Below are 19623 nucleotides of genomic sequence, written 5' to 3'. Positions count from 1 at the left end.
CAAGCAATCCTCCCACCTCAACCTCCCAAAGTGTTAGGATTACAGGCATGAGTCACCATGTCCGGCCCTTATTTACCTTTTTGAAGGCGTACTATTTGTCTACGAAACCATCTGGGCCTGCTGTTTACTTTGTAAGAAAATTCAATCTCTTAAAATAATTACAGGCTAATCTAGATTTTCATTTGTTCTTTAGTCAGTATTTGTAAATTGTATTTTTCTATGATTTGTTGATTTTTAATTTAGTTTTAGACTTCATTGCTGAAGTTGTTCATAGGATTCTCTTACTATCTTTCTATTTTATGAACCATATAATTATAGGCTTATAGTTGGTCCATATTATGGTCCATACAATGTGGCCCATGTTTAGATATAGTTTTCTCCCCAATTCCCACTACTGTGCATTAGTGCCTTATGTTTTAAAACATGAAACAGTGATGTTTATTGGTCATCCCTGTGGTACTAAACAGGCCCATGATCCCAGGAAAACTGTTATATTCTGCTTCCAGATTCCAGTAACAAACTGGATTTCACAAGCATTTATTAAGCATTTTTATGTGTTCTGTATCAAGTACTAGGGATATAGAATTCAGTAACTGTAGGTCAACAAACGTCCCTGCCCTCAGGGCTCACAGCCAGGTCTCCTGAGAGCAGAGTGAAGAGGAAGCTCAGTATTTCTCAGGCAGGCCAGCAGGTCAGAAGTGATTGGGGTCTTTGCCACTCTGGCCCCATTTGTTGGTAGCATGGCCAGCCAGCGAGTCCTCCTTACGGTCTCCTGTCAGTCTCTGGACATTCTCTCTGGCATTGCTACAGTCCAGGCAAGCAAAGAGATTAATCACCAGGCCAGTGAGCAACAGCCCACCTTCCCATTCTCCGCTTTCCAAGGGAGGACTCTGGGAGAAGCCCAGAAAGGCCAAGGAAGTGGTGGTGAAAACACTGACCCTGCCTGGGCACCGCCCCACTCAGCCAGGCTGGGCTCCCCTAGGCTGGATGAACAGCACCCAGATACGGAGAGTGAGGAATCACTCACTCCTATCATCCACTCAGACCCTTGCACTAAGCACAGAGGCAAACAGAGTGCAAGAGGAGGAGGGTCTGCAGCCTCTAACTTCTCTACAAGGAGCTTGCCTCTCTCCTGACTGTCCAAGGCAGGCAAGCTCTGCTCACTCATCCCCGGCAACATCAGGAATGTGCATTACTTGATCACTTCTGCAGCCCAGACACCCCCAGGCCCCCTTTGTACAGCGTCGTAGTTCCCCCAAGCATGGAAGTATTTGTCTGAATTTTTGTAATTGGCTTCTTTCATGTCAGAGTAGGCTCTCCACATGTCCGGAGACCCTGGAAAGGAAAGAAAATGATCAAAACAATTATGTCTGGGAAAATAGAGGAATGAACAATTTTCTTCTCACTAATTTCTTCCCGAAGATTTCAGCCTTTAACAAAGCCCTCCGAAATTATACTGGCTTGGAATAAATATTCTTCTACTTTTCACTTCCCTGGGTTAATGTAATGAGAATTGTACTTGGTGTAAGTTTCATTCTGTATGATTCCATTCAAAGTTCTGTTATTACTTTGTTTTTAACCATGTGTGATGCACCTAAAGAAGAGATTAAATGGGCCTTAAGGGATGTTTCATTGTACAATGAACTTCTTCCTGGAAGGACCCAGGGAATCCTTAGACCAAGGTGTGAGAACACAGGGAATTGTAAGGGAGGCTGCAGACATACAGCACTCCTAATCTAGTCAATGGGAGAAATTCATGCCTGTAGTTAGAGTGAGGACAACTTGGTCCTGAGTACATCTGAATGTTCAGGCTATATTTAGAAACTGACATCTGTCAGAATTCAGTCAACAAGTGATAAAGGTGAGTTATTTAAGAAAGCTTTATACAACTGGGTAATCAAATTCAGAAAAAGGACAACTGACCCACTAGTTCAGAACCTCGGTGTCCTCCCCAGTGAAATGGAGGAGTATTGCCTGCCTCAGAGTGATTATGCAGAAGAACAGAGAAAATGCATGTATGATGCCTAGAACATTGTAGGTGGTCAATATATTATCATTTCACTTCTCTGGTCCTTAGGAAAGGTGGCTTAAGAATAAAGAAGGGCTAAACTAAGATCAGGAGCAGGGAGTTATGGACCGAAGGGATCTGATCAAGCTAGAATTAAGTGACGAATATTTTTTTAAAAATTAACTGATTACGGAAAAGGGGGAACTCAAATGTAGAGTTACAATCATGACTTATATAATTTCCCTATGAGATAATTCATCTTCATTTTATGCATTTATTATTCCTAGTGTTAAATTGATTGCTGTTATTCAGAGTTTATAACATTTTACTCGACTCATTCTTCTGAGTTACTAACTTAAATGGCTCCTTGATGTTCAGGTTGGCTTAATAAGTACTTCAAAAATTCCTGGCACATTTTATCACTTTGGGCAGCAAAACAAGAGGTAGTGGTTCTCAGCCCTTACTGTGTATAAAAATCTACTGAGGTGCTTGGTAAAGGCAAGATTTCTAGGCTCTATCCCAAGAGACTATGGCTGCTGGGGGCGGCGGGGGTAGGGTATGGATCCAGGAATCTTCATTTCATTTCACAAAGCATCTCAGACGCCAGGTGAGTCTCAGGCAAGTGGTCCCAGAACAACCCTTTGAAAAATATTAACCTAAGGAATGAAAGATATTTGTAGTTGAGTGTGTGAACATGTAAATAGGATTAAAAGCAAATCCTTAAAACCATTTTTCAGACGCTCAGAAAAATAATAATATCTGAAATTTAAAATACTGCATTCTGAAAACAAAATTTTGCCACTTTATTGTGGCTAGTGGGATATATTTCTCTCTCTCTCTCTGTCTCGATGGAGTTTTGCTCTGTCTCCTAGGCTGGAGTGCAGTGGTGTGATCTCGGCTCACTGCAACCCCCACCTCGCGAGTTCAAACAATTCTTCTCCCTCAGCCTCCCGAGTAGCTGGGATTATAGACACATGCCACCACACCTGGCTAATTTTTGTATTTTTAGTAGAGACAGGGTTTCACCATGTTTGCCAGCCTGGTCTCGAACTCTTGACCTCAGGTGATCCGCCCACCTCAGCCTCCCAAAGTGCTGGGATTACAGGTGTGAGCCACTGCGCCCAGCCTTGGGTTATATTTCTCTTGCTAGCAGTTTTCTGGCCACGTATAAGCCCCAACAGAACCACCATCAAGGTAATTCACTGTATCTTTTACTGGGATAAGTGGAGCTAGACTTACCTTCCAAAGGCATCACATCCTATTTGCCATTTCTTAGATAAAGGATGAGCTATGTGTTTACAAATGCAGAACTCTTGTTTTGAAAGCAGCAGAGCACCATGATTAAGAGCAAGGTCTGCAGAGCAAGACTGCCTGGGTTAAATTCTGCTCTGCTTTGGAACTTCGCTTGGTATCTTGGGTTGCGCGCGCGCGCGTGTGTGTGTGTGTGTGTGTGTTTGTGTGAGCTTCTCTGTTAAGGGTTTACTTGCATCATAGGACTAAATGATGGAAACCAATTCATTAGTACAATTAAAACAGTGCCTAGTACGTATTAAAATCTCAGCTAAGCTTGTTTGTTTTTATGGGGACTGTTGGCTCCATTCTGCTTCCCCGTGGACTCTCCTCACACGATTCACACGATCGCCTCACACGATCAAAGCAGGTTTGATCTACCTGCTTCCTGGCTTCCCAGGAGACATAGACATGAGCTGTCCCAGATTCCCCACTAGGGGGCAGTAGAGCCCCACCGATATTATGAGAACATGCACCCCCTGAACTCCGCATCTCTCTCACGCTCCTGCTGAAAAGAGGCAGCTCACACCTTATGCGGCCCCAGGCTGGGGGATCCTCACAGAAGAGTGTCAAAGCTGGCCATAAAAGCATGAGGAACCACGCTTATGGAAAACCATGCTCCTTCTCTATCCATCTGTGGCATCACTAGCACCTTCGCCCAGTGGGGGTGTGGCCTCTGCTCAGCTGAATTCTGGGGGCAGCCAGAAGCAGCTTCCTGCTCCCTATCCTGTGGACCTTACCTTGGCCAGCTTCCTTGAGGAATGTTAACCATCGTTGGCTGCTGATACCCAGTACCAGGGAGCAGAAAATGATGCCAATGGAGAGCTTCATCCTGCTGCAGGGCCAAGGAAACACAACCAAGGATAATACACATTCTGTTTCAAGTTTTTATTTTTTGTAATGTTGTCCCATTCTTTCATTCCAAGAAAAAAAACCCACTCGGTTTTACACACACACACACAGACACACAGACACACACACACACAGACACACACACACACAGGTGTATGTGTATAGATAAAAGATAGAAGGTCAGAGGGTCTAGGGCTCCCTTTCCATTTGTCTCACTGGAATCCCAGTGTCTGACAGAAAAGGAGCAGTGACCCAGGATAAAGCAAATCAGGCACAAGTTACACCATGTTTGAGAATCATTATTTTAGATTTAGAGCCTGCCAAAATGAGGAATTATGCCTCTTTCTGGGTTCTGACCATATTTTAGGCACAGTAAGATGAAAGTTATAGGGCAGATAGCTGTCAGAGGGCTTCACTGTCCCTTTGGTTCTTATCTAAGGCAATGCTAAGCAACATTTGGATATTCCCTACACAACTTCCATTCCATGGAAAAGGTGAGGTTCCCTGTGGTCAGTGTAGTATCTGAGCTGGCGTGGCTCACTTTGTCCCAGGAGTAGACAGTAGAAGAGGGGGAAGAGTAGGGGAGTTGTCAACCATCCACAGCCACTGGTCACCTTGTACTTGGCGGAGCTGCTTCATAAAGCAAGGCATGTGATGTCCAGACCTCCTTTTTCCTACTCTTCTTCAGGCAGAAATTGCAGGCCAATGATCATACCCTGTCACAATTATTTTACTCCCTTTGGGACCATTCAATGCTGGAAATCTACTTTCTCATTTCATTCAAATCATTCTCTTCTTTCATAGAAATTGATATGGTTTGGATCTGTGTCCTCACCCAAATGTCATGTTCAGTTGTAATTCCCAACGTTGGGAGTGGAGCCTAGAGGGAGGTGATTGAATCATGGAGGCTGTTTCTCATGAAAGGTTTGACAGCATCCCCCTTGGTACTGTCGTCGTGATAGTGAGTAAGTTCTCTTGAGATCTGGTTATTTAAAAGTGTGCAGTACCTCCCCCCTTACTCTCTTTTGCTCTTGCTCCTGCCAAGTGAGATGCCTCACTCCCCCTCTACCTTCTGCCATATTGAAAGTTTCCTGAGGCTTCCCCAGAAGCAGAAGCCAGTGTGCTTCCTGTATAGCCTAAAGAACCATGAACCAATATAACCTCTTTTCTTTATAAAGTACCCAGTTTGAGTCATTTCTTTATGGCAGTATGAGAACAGACTAATACAGAATTATTAGAAAGCAAGTGGGGTGGGGACAGTGGCTCATGCTTGTAATACCAGCACTTTGGGAGGCTGAGGCAGAAGGATCACTCGAGGCCAGGAACTCAAAACCAGCTTGGGAAACACAGCAAGACCTCATCTGCACTATATATGTGTATGTATATATTTTTAATTAGCTGGGTGTGGTAGCATGCACCTGTGGTCCCAGCTGCTCAGGAGGCTGAGGCAGGAGGACTGCTTGAGCCTGGGAGCTGGAGGCTATGGTGAGCCATGATCGCGCCACTGCACTCTAGCCTGGGCGACAGAGTGACACACTGACTCGTAGGAAAAAGAGCAAGAAAACAAGTATGATTTCTAGATACCAAGAGGAACTCCTCACAGGGACTTTGACAAGCCTTGCCTGTTCTCTTCCTTTGTTACTTAATGTATTCTGCCTTCCGGGAAGGTACACACGGTTTCTTATGGTGCCAAGCTGAGAATAATAGACAATAGCTGCAGTCAGTGCTTTTCACTTGTTTCTCCTGAAAAAGAAAGATTTCCTGTCATCATGATATCAGAGTCCCCAGGCCTTAAAGGGATTTTCCAACAGTCTCCTATAAGTGACTACGTGTCCTGGTTTGCATGCGATCAGTGTCGATTATCCAAGCTTAATAGTGGCCCATCTTTTCATTGTCTACGATGGCCTGGGTTGAACAGTAAATTAGATGGTAGCACTACTCTAATAACCTTGTGCGACCAGGCTGATTGAGAGGCCCAAGAGACCTCCATTCTTTTATGTTACAATTAATTTAAGTGGAAGAGGAGAATACCAAGGCTTAATTCTATTAAGAATTAGAAAAACAAAAATCAGAAAAGTCCAAAAGTCCACAGGTACCATGACTACGAATGACATCTCAGACCGAAGCCCCAGTCTCAGAAGACCAGGAGGAAGGATTTTATATTCCCTAAATACAAAATGAAGAAAATAATGATACAAAATCACTACCCTAAAAAAAATTCAAGTTTAACGAATCCTAGTTATCTGAATAGTAGATATAGGAAGGATGCCGAAAAATACAACTAGAGTTGTTGTGAGGATTAAATGATTAATGCTGACAGGGGCTTGGATTAATTCTGGGCGCGTGTAAAGAATGTAATAAATTTTAGAGCTTCCACCTTAAGCAAGGAAACGCATAATAATTTATATTTTCCAGGAAACAGAAATATTAATTACAATATTATTACCAAGGCAACCTATTATTAAGACATTAGTAAGTAAGATTACCAGTTAGAACTACAGTTATAAGGACCAAGGTTTATTTTCACACAGTGTCAGAGACGTTTGAACCAGAGCGACTCTATTTGGCATGAGCGCTAGGAAAATGAGGCTGAGATTGTTAGGCTCTATTCTCACGAAGTTAGGCCTTCCTAACCTATAGATGTTTGCTGTTACAGGAACAAATTCATAATGTTTACTAAACAGACCCAGACTTGGGAATGTACAGATATCCCAATATCTGGAGAACAAAGACATTCCTAATTTTGCTTTAAAGATAATAATATTGCCCGGGTGTGGTGGCTCATGCCTGTAATCCCAGCACTTTCGAAGGCCGAGGTGGGTGGATCACGAGGTCAGGAGTTTGAGGGCAGCCTGGGCAAAATGGTGGAACCCCATCTCTACTAAAAATACAAAAACCAAAATTAGCTGCGCGTGGTGGTATGCACCTGTAGTCTGAGCTACTCGGGAGGCTGAGGCAGGAGAATTGCTTGAACCCGGGAGGTGGAGGTTGCAGTGAGCCATGATTGAGCCACTGCACACCAGCCTGGGCAACAGAGTGAGACTCCATCTCAAAAAAAAACAAAAGATAATGATATTGATTCTTACAAAATATAGTAATGAAGAAAACAGGATTGGGCCCGGTGGCTCACACCTGTAATCCCAGCACTTTGGGAGGCCAAAGTGGTGGATCATCTGAAGTCAGGAGTTCAAAACCAACCTGCCCAACATAGTGAAACCCTGTCTTTACTAAAAATACAAAAATTAGCTGTGCGTGGTAGTGGGCACCTGTAACCCGAGCTGCTTGGGAGGCTGAGGCAGGAGAATCACTTGAACTTTGTGGGCAGTGGTTGCAGTGAGCCAAGATTGTGCCACTTCACTACGGCCTAGGCAACAAAGCGAGACTTCATCAAAAAAAAAAAAAAAAAAAAAAAAAAAAAAAGAAAAAAGAAAAAAAGAAAAGAAAGAAAGAAAAGAAAAAGAAAAAGAAAAGAAATCTGTTATCACAAACCCTTGTAGCAGAAGACATCTCCCCATATATACAAGCAATTGTACCTAGGGTGGACACGTTCCCCTCCTGACTTTCAGGAACATTCTACTCTGTCTATGGAGTAGTTGTACTTTTGCCTCTTTACTTTCTTAATAAATGTGCTTTTACTTTGCACTGTGGACTCACCCTGAATTCTTTCTTGTGCGAGATCCAAGAATCCTCTTTTGGGGGTCTGGATCTTGAGCCCTGTCCTGTAACAATAGGACATACAATCATCTTTGAAGTCTGGGTGAAAGACTTGAAGGAAAAATCTTTCAAGATTTTTTTTTGTTAGAAATAATTGTTGCAAGGATATGTTTATGATGCAAAAAACAAAACAAAACAAAACTGCATTGCTTGCATGCAAAAGAAATCTGCATTGCTTGCAGCTGCAAGAGATAACAATCCTTCAAACCTTGCTGAGACTTTTTAAAAAATTATTATACTTTAAGTTCTAGGGTACATGTGCACAATGTGGAGATTTTTTACATATGTATACATGTGCCATGCTGGTTTGCTGCACCCATTAACTTGTCATTTACATTAGGTATTTCTCCTAATGCCATCCCTCCCACAACAGGCCCCAGGGTGGGACATTCCCCTTCCTGTATCCAAGTGTTCTCATTGTTCAATTCCCACCTATGAGTGAGAACATGCAATGTTTGGTTTTCTGTCCTTGTGATAGTTTGCTCAGAATGATGGTTTCCAGCTGCATCCAAGTCCCTTGCAAAGGACATGGACTTATCCTTTTTTATGGCTGCATAGTATTCCATGGTGTATATGTGCCACATTTTCTTAATCCAGTATATCATTGATGGACATTTGAGTTGGTTCCAAGTCTTTGCTATTGTGAATAGTGCCACGATAAACATACATGTGCATGTGTCTTTTTAGTAGCACGATTTATAATCCTTTGGCTATATGCCCAGTAATGGGATGTTGGATCAAATGGTATTTCTAGTTCTAGATCCTTGAGGAATCACCACACTGTCTTCTACAATGGTTGAACTAGTTTGCAGTCCTACCAACAGTGTAAAAGCTTTCCTGTTTCTCCACATCCTCTCCAGCATCTGTTGTTTCCTGACTTTTTAATGATTGCCATTCTAACTGGTGTGAGATGGTATCTCATTGCGGTTTTGATTTGCATTTCTCTGATGAACAGTGATGATGAGCATTTTTTCATGTGTCTATTGGCTACATAAATGTCTTCTTTTGAGAAGTGTCTGTTCATATCCTTTGCCCACTTTTTGATGGGATTGTTTGTTTTTTTTTTCTTGTAAATTTGTTTAAGTTCTTTCTAGATTCTGGATATTAGCCCTTTGTCAGAGAGTAGACTGCAAAGATTTTCTCCCATTCTGTAGGTTGCCTGTTCACTCTGATGGTCGTTTCTTCTGCTGTGCAGAGGCTCTTTAGTTTAATTAGATCCCATTTATCTATTTTGGCTTTTGTTGCCATTGCTTTTGGTGTTTTAGTCATGAAGTCCTTGCCCATGCCTATGTCCTGAATGGTATTGCCTAGGTTTTCTTCTAGGGTTTTTATGGTTTTAGGTCTAACATTTAAGTCTTTAATCCATCTTGAATTAATTTTTGTATAAGGTGTAAGGAAAGGATTCAGTTTCAGCTTTCTACATGTGGTTAGCCAGTTTCCCCAGCAACATTTATTAAATAGAGAATCCTTTCCCCATTTCTTCTGTCAGGTTTGTCAAAGATCAGATGGTTGTAGATGTGTTGTGTTATTTCTAAGGGCTCTGTTCTGTTCATTTGGTCTATATCTTTGTTTTGGTACCAGTACCATGCTGGTTTGGTTACTGTAGCCTTGTAATATAGTTTGAAGTCAGGTAGAGTGATGCCTCCAGCTTTGTTCTTTTGGCTTAGGATTGTCTTGGCAATGGGGGCTCTTTTTTGGTTCCATATGAACTTTAAAGTAGTTTTTTCCAATTCTGTGAAGAAAGTCATTGGTAGCTTGATGGGGATGGCATTGAATCTATAAATTACCTTGGACGGTATGGCCATTTTTATGATGTTGATTCTTCCTAACCATGAGCATGGAATGTTCTCCCATTTGTTTGTGTCCTCTTTTATTTCATTGAGCAGTGGTTTGTAGTTCTCCTTGAAGAGGTCCTTCACATGCCTGTAAGTTGGATTCCTAGGTATTTTATTCTCTTTGTAGCAATTGTGAATGGGAGTTCACTCATGACTTGGCTCTCTGTTTATCTGTTATTGTTGTATAGGAATGCTTGTGATTTTTGCACATTGATTTTGTATCCTGAGACTTTGCTGAAGTTGCTTATCAGCTTAAGGAGATTTTGGGCTGAGATGATGGGGTTTTCTAAATATACAATCATGTCATCTGCAAACAGGGACAATTTGACTTCCTCTTTTCCTAACTCTTTATTTCTTTCTCTTGCCTGATTGCCCTAACCAGAACTTCCAACACTACATTGAATAGGAGTGGTGAGAGAGGGCATTCCTGTCTTGTGCCGGTTTTCAAAGGGAATGCTTCCAGATTTTGCCCGTTCAGTATGATATTGGCTGTGGGTTTGTCGTAAATAGCTCTTATTATTTTGAGATGCATTCCATCAATACCTAGTTGATTGAGAGCTTTTAGCATGAAGGGCTGTTGAATTTTGTCAAAGGCCTTTTCTGCATCTGTTGAGATAATCATGTGGTTTTTGTCATTGGTTCTGTTTATGTGATGGATTATGTTTATTGATTTGCGTATGTTGAATCAGCCTTGCATCCCAGGGATGAAGCCGACTTGATCGTGGTGGATAAGCTTTTTGATGTGCTGCTGGATTTTGTTTGCCAGTATTTTATTGAGGATTTTTGCATCGATGTTCATCAGGGATACTGGACTAAAATTCTCTTTTTTGTGTGTCTCTGCCAGGCTTTGGTATCAGGATGATGCTGGCCTCATAAAGTGAATTAGGGAGGATTCCCTATTTTTCTACTGATTGGAATTATGGTACCAGCTCCTCTTTGTACCTCTGGTAGAATTTGGCTGTGAATCCATCTGGTCTTGGACTTTTTTTGGTTGGTAGGCTATTAATTATTGCCTCAATTTCAGAGCCTGTTATTGGCCTATTCAGAGATTCAACTTCTTCCTGGTTTAGTCTTGAGAGGGTGTATGTATGTATGTATGTATGTATGTATGTATGTATTTATTTATTTATCTGAGATGAAATCTCACTCTGTCACCCAGGCTGGAGTCCAGTGGTGCTATCTCGGCTCACTGCAACCTCTGCCTCCCAGGTTCAAGTGATTCTCCTACCGCCGAGACTTCTTTCAGAAGCAGTTAGGTGACTTGTATTTTTTTTAAGCTAAGCCCTGGAATTCCACTGGGTAGCACTTAGAAAAAGATATCAGTTTGAGAAGCTCAAAGCTTACCACAAGGAAAAGAAAAAAAACCAGAGTACAATTATTAACAGATGGAATACTGAGTATATAATCTTTTGCATCTAAATTCCTCGTTTTGTTATAAACAACACTTTAGCAGAATTTCTCTCTGCATGAGCTCCTTTTTCTCTTACCCTTAAGATTTCTCTTTTCAGTATGAACTATTCATTTGATAACCAGATGAGAATGTTTTTGTACATCTTTTAAACCTGCAATTCATGTACTAAAACTATTGGCTCCGCACCACGGTGGCTTATGCCTGTAATCCCAGCACTTTGGGAGGTTGAGGTGGGAAGACTGCTTGAGCCCAAGAGTTCGAGACCATCCTGAGCAACATGGAGAATCCCTGCCTCTACCAAAAATACAAAAATTAGCCAGGTGTGGTGGTGCATGCCGGTACTCCCAGCTACTTGGGAGGCTGAGGTGAGAGGATCACTTGAGCCCAGGAGGTGAAGTCTGCAGTGAGCCGTGATCATGCCACTACATTCCAGCCTGAGTGACAGAGTAAGACCCTGTCTCAAATAAAAAATAAAAATAAAATTTTATTAAACCAGACACGGTGGCATGCACCTCCAGCTACTCTGGAGGTTGAGGTGGGAGATGGCTTGATCTCTGGAGTTCAAGACTGGCCTGAACAACATAGCAAGATCCCACTTCAAAATGAATAAATGAACAGAATAAAATGATATGGCAAGGCATGGTGGCTCATGTCTGTAATCCCAGCACTTTGAGAGGCCAAGGTGGGTGAATCACCTGAGGTCAGGAGTTTGAGACCAGCCTGGCCAACATGGTGAAACCCCATCTCTACCAAAAATACAAAAATTACTTGGACATAGCGGCGCGCACCTGTAATCCCAGCTACTTGGGAGGCTGAGGCAGGAGAATTGCCTGAACCCGGGAGGCGGAAGTTGCAGTGAGTTGAGATCATGCCACTGCACTCCAGACTGGGCAACAGAGAGAGACTCCATCTCGAAAATAAACAGAAAAATAAATAAAATGATATGGGGTTTAAAAATTATTATATCCAACATCATTAAAATGCCTTTTTAAAAATTTAAGTCAGGAAAACCTTAGCTAAAAGAGTATGTTAGGGCTGGGCACAGTGGCTCATACCTATAATCCTAGCACTTTGGGAGGCTGAGGCAGGCCAATCACATGAGGTCAGGAGTTCAAGACCAGCCTGGCAACAAGGTGGAACAACATCTCTACTAAAAACACAAAAATTAGCCAGGCGTGGTGGTGCACATCTGTAATCCCAGCTGCTCAGGTGGCAGAGGCACGAGAATCGCTTGAACCTGGGAGGCAGAGATTGCAATGAGCCAAGATCTCACCACTGCACTCCAGCACTGGAGACGGAGCAAGACCCTGTCTCAAAAAAAAAAAAAAAAAAAAAGAAAAGAAAAGAAAAGGAAAAAGAAAAAAAAAGTGTGTTAGTATTGTAGATAAAATCATCCCCCCAACTTCATACCAATTCCAAAGATGTTCATGTCCTAATTTTTGGAACCTGAGAATATATTATCTTGCATTGTAGAAAAAAATTTCAATACCATGGACCATTTCTTTCTCTACCTTTTGAGACTATACATCATCCAACTACTGTCAATTTGATGGCCAAGTCATTGGAAGAAGTATACATGTTTCTTCTTGTCAAATCAAGACAGAGAATGGGGCATGACTTCAGTAAAGACATTGGTGTCAAACACACACGCCAACTAAAAAAATCAACAAATTATTTAGAAATTATGAGAATAATTGAGGAATAATTTGTGCTACAACCATACCTTTTGATAAGCAGTTTTATATTTATGTGTTCATATGGTGGATCGGTAGTCTAACTTGTAAATTTAATATGTTAACCTTTAATATATTAATTTGTATTACTTTACTAGTTAAAATTTTTGAACTCTCATCCCCCTGTGAGCTCTCCAAGCAATCCGAGAAATAGAAATGACTAATACTGCCGAAGCTCCTTATGCTCCTCTCTCTGGCTGCATGCTCCTGCCTGCTTTTTCTCCAGGGTAACCCCCATCCTAAACTTTGTTCTTATTCCTTTGCTTTGTTAAAATTGTTTTTGTTACATGTGTTTTTTCGTAAACCATATTTTTACAAAACAATCAATGGGCTCATGGTCTGATGCATATAGAAGCCAACAGCATGGCACTGGCTTTTGAGAAAAGAAAAGCTTCACTGCAAGTTGACTGGCAAGGAGATAGGAGGAAATACTCAAATCTGTCTTCTTGAGCTGGCGGCTGGGTCAGGTTTTATAAGCATAGGGTAATGAGACATGATCTGATTGGATCTTCCAATGAGGTGATACTGATAGGCATGATCTGACTGGATCTTGCCATGGGTGATACCAGGGCTCGATCTGATTGGATCCTCAATTCTGACATGCATTGTCTGCTTCTTAATTCAGCTCCCATTCCTCATTCTGAGGACTTAGGTTTCATCCATGGCTGTACCCTTAGTTCTTCTGGGTATACTTATCTGGGGGTCCATAGCAACTGAAAAACAACTCACAACTTTGTTAGATAAAAGTTGAACCAGGCTGGTCTGCTGTGGTTACAGTACTATTTAGGTTTTTGCCTGTTTTTGAACTTCCTGTAAACAGAATTATATTATACGGATTCTCTGGTGACTGACTTATTTTGATGAACAATATGTTTTTTAGACATAAGCATGTTGATGTCTGTTATAGTAGTTCTTCATTTTCAATGCTACATAGTATTCCAAAATATGACTAGACCACAACTTGTTCCAATATTTGGGTTGATTCTGTTTTTGCTACTAAAAACAATGGTGTTTTAAACAATCCTACACATGTGTCCTGGTACAAGAGTTTCTATTGGTACAGACCCAGGAATGGAATAGAATATGATTGTGTTGAACTAAAGTTGGTAATGCCAGATTGTTTTTCCAGAGTGATTGTACTAATTTATATACCCACCAGCAATGAATAAGTGGCATCCTCACTCCGTATTCTAGGCCATACTTGTTTTTTATGTCCAATTGGTTAGTGGCAAGTAGTAGTGAAACTACCTTTCCAGAATTATAACAGTGAGAAAATTATGATAGTGAACGAGATCTGATCTAATCAAGCCCCATCTTGCCTTTAACCTCCAAACTGTCCTTAATCATTACTAGGCTTAGGCCAAACTAACTTTGGGAGACATTTACTTTATAGTTTAATCAATACTAGCACTTCCTCCAAACTAAATTGCCTTTATAAAGCTAATAGAAAACCACCTTGTTAGGAGGATGAGAGGAGCCTGAATTCTGCTAAGGCATAGACATACATGATTACCAGCCATTATTCCAGAAGCCACAAGATTTGCAAATTCCCCGATTACTCCTGAAGATAACACCACTATTCTACAACCTAAGATTGGCTTTTGAGATGTCTTTTCAGGTTTTTGCATTTCAGGTGATGATGACTCTACCAGGACTGGCCAACCAGTCCTGTGATCCCACCCAGAAGAAGAACACTTTCCCATATCTCCATTCCCTTGCCCACCAAACTATTCTTGAAAAGCCCTAGCCTCCCAATTTTTAGGGAGATTGATTTGTGTAATAACAATGTCTCCCATGTGGTGTGGCCGGCCTCATGTCAATTAAACTAACTTACTTTCTTTCTTTCTTTCTTTCTTTCTTTCTTTCTTTCTTTCTTTCTTTCTTTCTTTTTTGAAACAGAGTCACTCTCTGTCACCCAGGCTGGAGTGCAGTGGTGAGATCATGGCTCACTGCAGCCTTGACCTTCCAGGCTCAAGCAATTCTCTCCCACCTTGGCCAACTGAGTAGCTGGAACCACAGGCATGCACCACCACGTGCAGCTAATTTTTGTATTTTTTGTAGAAACGAGGTTTTGCCATGTTGGCCAGGCTGGTCTCGAACTCCTGGCCTCAAGTAATCTGCCTGCCTTGGCCTCCCAAAGTGCTGGGATTACAGGCATGACCCACCATACCCAGCCTTCAACTCTTTGTTTATTACAATGCCCCGGTCTCCATGAATTGGTTTGTGCGATGAGCAGGGAGAACCCATCTGTCAGTTGCAGTATCACATTTAGTTTACATTTGTATTTTCTTGATTATTACTTAGATTGATCATTTCTATACATTTATGAGCCATTTGTGCTTCCTCTTCTGTGATATTTCTACTTGTTCCTTTTGCCCTTTTTTCAAAAACTGATGTTTAGGAGTTTTGTTTGTTTTTGAGACAGGGTCTCACTCTGTCATCCAAGCTGGAGTGCAGTGGTAAACATGGCTCGCTGCAGCCTCAAACTGCTAGGCTCAAGTGATCCTCCTGCCTCAGTCTCTTATGTAGCTGGGGCCACAAGTGCCTGCCACTGTGCCTGGCTAATTTTTTTTATTTTTATTTTTTTGAGTCTTACTTTGTTGCCCAGGCTGGTCTCAAACTCCTAGGCTCAAGCAATCCTCCCATCTCATCCTCTCAAAGTGCTGGCATTACAAGTGTGAGCCACCGTGTCCAGCCAGTTCTTCATATATTTTATTATGTGTGTTGCAAATACCCCAATTTGTGGCTTTTATTTTTCACTCTATTGTCAATCATTTTGTTAATGGAAGTTGTGGGGATAGGAGTGACTATATTTTAGATGGTAAGCCACCATGTGACTCCTGACTAGCCTCGAGTCCAGGGATGCCTCCAAGATGTCTAGTTAATATGTTATTCTTTATGTAGAAACACCTATTCACTGTAAGTTTTGCCTTTCCCCCCAAACAACCCTGATGTTGTTGCACACAGTGGCTGTGAAGCCTGTAAGCACCTACACATTTGTTCCAGAGCACATTTATGCCTTCCCCCAGATGTAAGCTCTGTGTCTGGGGAATTGCAATGAGGAAATATACCTGTTTTGTGGCAGTCCAAGACTATGTGGCAGCCCATACATTCCCCACATAAAGTGTCTTTTACCAACAAACTGGATTTTTCTGCCTCATTCATTGATGTCTTGGCTCCTTCTGTGTTTGGGAGCCACTTTGCAAATACGGCCGTTTCACAGGTCAGAAATAAATATGTTTGATTTTATATTTAACAAACTCATAATTCAATAAAATTATAATTTATAGCCAAACACTAATTCTTTTTAGTGCTTTTTTTCTCTTTTTTAAAAATCAATTTTTAGAATAATTGGTTGTAATCCTGTAAGCAGATAGGGAAGGTCTCCAGGGACTATCATGTTGTTAGTGGACCAGTTCAGGTTCTTGACTTCACCACACAAGAGAATTTGGGAGCAAGTCCAAAGTAAGAGTAGGCAAAGAAGTTTATTAGAAAGCAAAATATACTCTAAGAGGCAGAGTGGGCTGCTCAAAGCCAGAGACAGCAGCTAGTGCCTCAAGAGGAACTTGTTTCATGGGACTTGTATATACATACTCATAAAATACTGGTGAGGGGTAGGCACAGTGGCTCACGCCTCTAATCCCAGCACTTTGGGAAGCTGAAGTGGGTGGATTACCTGAGGTCAGGAGTTCAAGACCATCCTGGCCAACATGGTGAAACCCTGTCTCTACTAAAAATACAAAAATTAGCCAGATATGGTGGCATAAGCCTGTAGTCTCAGTTACTCAGGAGGCTGAGGCAAGAGAATCACTTGAAGCCAGGAGGCAGAGGTTATAATATATAGGCAACTTTTAATATATAGGCAGTACAATAAAATATAAATAGAAACAACAAAAAGTTAAAAAGTGGAGGGATGAAGTTGAGGTTTTTTTTTAGTTTTCTTTTTGCTTCTTTGTTTATGTAAATCGTGTTAAGTTGTTATCAGGTTATAATCATTGGTTCTAAGAGAGTATTTGCAAGCCTCTTGGTAACCTCAAACCAAAAAACATACAATAAATGCATAAAAATAAAAAACAAGGAGCTAAATCGTATCATCAGAAAAATCATCTTCACTAAAGGAAGATGGGAATAAAAGAAAGAAGGAAGAGAAGACCACAAAAACCACCAGAAAATGAATAACAAAATTGTAGGTGTAAGTTCTTACTTATCAATAACATTGACTATTACTGAATGGACTAAGCTCTCCAATCAAAAGATATAGAGTGGCTGAATAGATGAAAAAACAAGACCCATTGATCTGTTGGCTATAAGAAACACACTTCACCCATAGAGACACATATAAACTGAAAATAAAGGGATGGAAAAATATATTCCATAGAGCAGGAGTAGCTATTCTTATATTAGACAAATAGATTTCAAGACAAAAAGTGTAAGAAGAGACAAAGAAGGTCACTATATAGTGATAAAGGGATCAGTTCAGCAAGGGGATATATCAATTTTAAATATATATGAACCCAAAACTGAAGCACCCAGATATATAAGCAAATAACAGAGCTAAAGAGAAAGATAGGTACCAATATGACAATAGCTGGAGACTTCAACAGCCCATTTTCAGCACTGGACAGATCTTCCAGACGGAAAATCACCAAAGAAACATCAGACTTAATCTACACTATAGATCAAATGGATCTAATGGATATTTACAGAACATTTTATCTAAGAGCTGCAGAATACATACTCTTTTCCTCAGCAAATGGACTATTCTCAAGGATAGAGCATATGTTAGGTCACAAAGCAAGTCTTAAAACATTCAAAAAAATTGAAATAATATCAAACATCTTCTCTGATCACAATGAAATAAAACTAGGAAGTAATAACAAGAGGAATTTTGGAAACTGTACAAATACATGGAAGTTAAACAACATGCTTCTGAATGATTCATAAGTCAATGAAGTATTTAAGAAGGAAATTGAAAAATTTATTGAAGCAAATGATAATGGAGACACAACATACAAAAACTTATGTGATACAGCAAAAGCAGTGCTCAGAGGGAAACTTAGAGCCATAAGTGTTTCCATTTTAAAAAGAGGAGGCCAGGCATGATGGCTCACGCCTGTAATCCCAGCACTTTGGGAGGCTGAGACAGGCGGATCACAAGGTCAGGAGATCGAGACCATCCTGGCTAACATGGTGAAACCCCATCTCTACTAAAAATGCAAAAAATTAGGCAGGCATGGTGGTGTGCGCCTGTAGTCCCAGTTACTCGGGAGGCTGAGGCAGGAGAATGGCGTGAACTCAGGAGGTGGAGCTTACAGTGAGCCGAGATGGCGCCATTGCACTCCAGCTTGGGCGATAGAGTGAGACTCCATCTCAGAAAAAAAAAAAAAGAGGAAAAGTTTCAAATAAACAAACAATGCAACTTAAAGAACTGGAAAAGCAAAATCAAACCCAACCCAAAACTAGTAGAATTAAAAAAATAAAGATCAGAGAGAAATAAATTAAATTGAAATAAAAAAATACAAAAGATCAATGAAACTAAAAATCGGTTTTTTGAAAAATTAAACAAAATTGAAAAAAACTTTAGCCAAACTAAGAAAAAAGAGAGAGGACCCTAATAAATAAAATCAGAAATGAAAAGGAGACATTAAACTGATATTGCAGAAATTCAAAGGATTATCAGTGGATACTATGAGAACTGTATGCCAATAAATTGCAAAATCTAGAAGAAATTGACGAATTCCTAGAACATACAACCTACCAAGATTGAGCTGAGAAGAAATCCAAAACCTGAAGAGACCAATAACAAGGAACGAGATCGAAGCTGTAAGGAAAAGTCTCTCAGTTAAAAAAAAAAAAAAAAAAAAAAAGGCCCAGGACCCAATGACTTCACTGCTGAATTCCACCAAACATTTAAAGAACCGATGCTATTCAAATATTCAAAGAAATAGAGGAAGAAGGAATACTTCCAAATTCATTCTGTAAGGCCAGTATTAGCCTGATACTAAAACCAGATGAAGACACATACAAAAATGCTACAGGCCAATATCTCTGATTAATGTTGATGTAAAAATCCTCAACAAAATACTAGCAAACCAAATTCAATAATACATTAGTAAGATTATTCATCATGACCAAGTGGGATTTATCCCTGCAATGAAAGAAAGGTTCAACATACACAAATCAATCAACATTAATACATCATACCAACAGAATGAAGGACAAAAACCATATGACCATTTCAACTAATGCTGAAAAAGAATTTGATAAAATTCAACATCCCTTCAAGACAAAAACACTCAAAAAACTAGATATAGAAGGAACATAACTCAATATAATAAAAGCCATATAAGATAGACAAACAATTGGTATCATACTGAATGGGAGAAACCTGAAAATGTTCCCTCTAAGAATGGAATACATCAAGGATGCCCACCGTCACCACTGTTATTCAGTGTAGTACTGGGAGTCCTAGCTAGAGCAATAAAACAAGAGAAAGATATAAGGGGCATTCGAATTGGAAAGGAAAAAGTCAAATTATCCTTGTTTGCTGATGATATGATTTTATATTTGGAAAACACTAAAGATTCCACAAGGAAACTATTAGAACTGATAAACAAATCCAGCAAAGTTATGGAATACAAAAACAGCATGCAAAAATCAGTAGCATTTCTAGAAAAAGAAACAAAAAGGTAATCCTATTTACAATAGCCCATAAAATTAAATACCTACAAATTAATCGAACCAAAGAAGTGGGCCGGGTGCGGTGGCTCAAGCCTGTAA

General features: G+C 40.5%; 1 protein-coding gene across 3 annotated transcripts; it reads right to left on the bottom strand.

Annotated features, from left to right (window-relative positions):
* Window positions 1-521: 521 nt before the first annotated feature.
* Window positions 522-4185, bottom strand: LOC103239306 (serum amyloid A-3 protein-like). Of its 3 annotated transcripts, none has more exons than XR_005240260.2 (3): window positions 4039-4185; window positions 1126-1335; window positions 522-804 (listed from the first exon to the last, which is right to left on the bottom strand). XR_005240260.2 is itself a non-coding variant. In XM_037997631.2 (3 exons), the coding sequence occupies exons 1-3, from the start codon at window positions 4127-4129 to the stop codon at window positions 693-695; spliced, it is 342 nt and encodes a 113-aa protein (XP_037853559.2). The 3 variants fall into 3 exon arrangements, 2 of the variants coding, with proteins under 2 accessions (XP_037853559.2, XP_037853560.2); XM_037997631.2 differs by having other exon boundaries at window positions 693-804; window positions 1197-1335; window positions 4039-4129; XM_037997632.2 differs by having other exon boundaries at window positions 693-717; window positions 1197-1335; window positions 4039-4129.
* Window positions 4186-19623: the final 15438 nt, after the last annotated feature.

The sequence above is a fragment of the Chlorocebus sabaeus genome, chromosome 1 (assembly GCF_047675955.1).
Source record: "Chlorocebus sabaeus isolate Y175 chromosome 1, mChlSab1.0.hap1, whole genome shotgun sequence".
NCBI classification, from domain to species: Eukaryota; Metazoa; Chordata; class Mammalia; order Primates; family Cercopithecidae; genus Chlorocebus; species Chlorocebus sabaeus.
The sequence above is the reverse complement of the archived record's forward strand: the minus strand, read 5'-3'. Positions and strand labels throughout refer to the sequence as shown.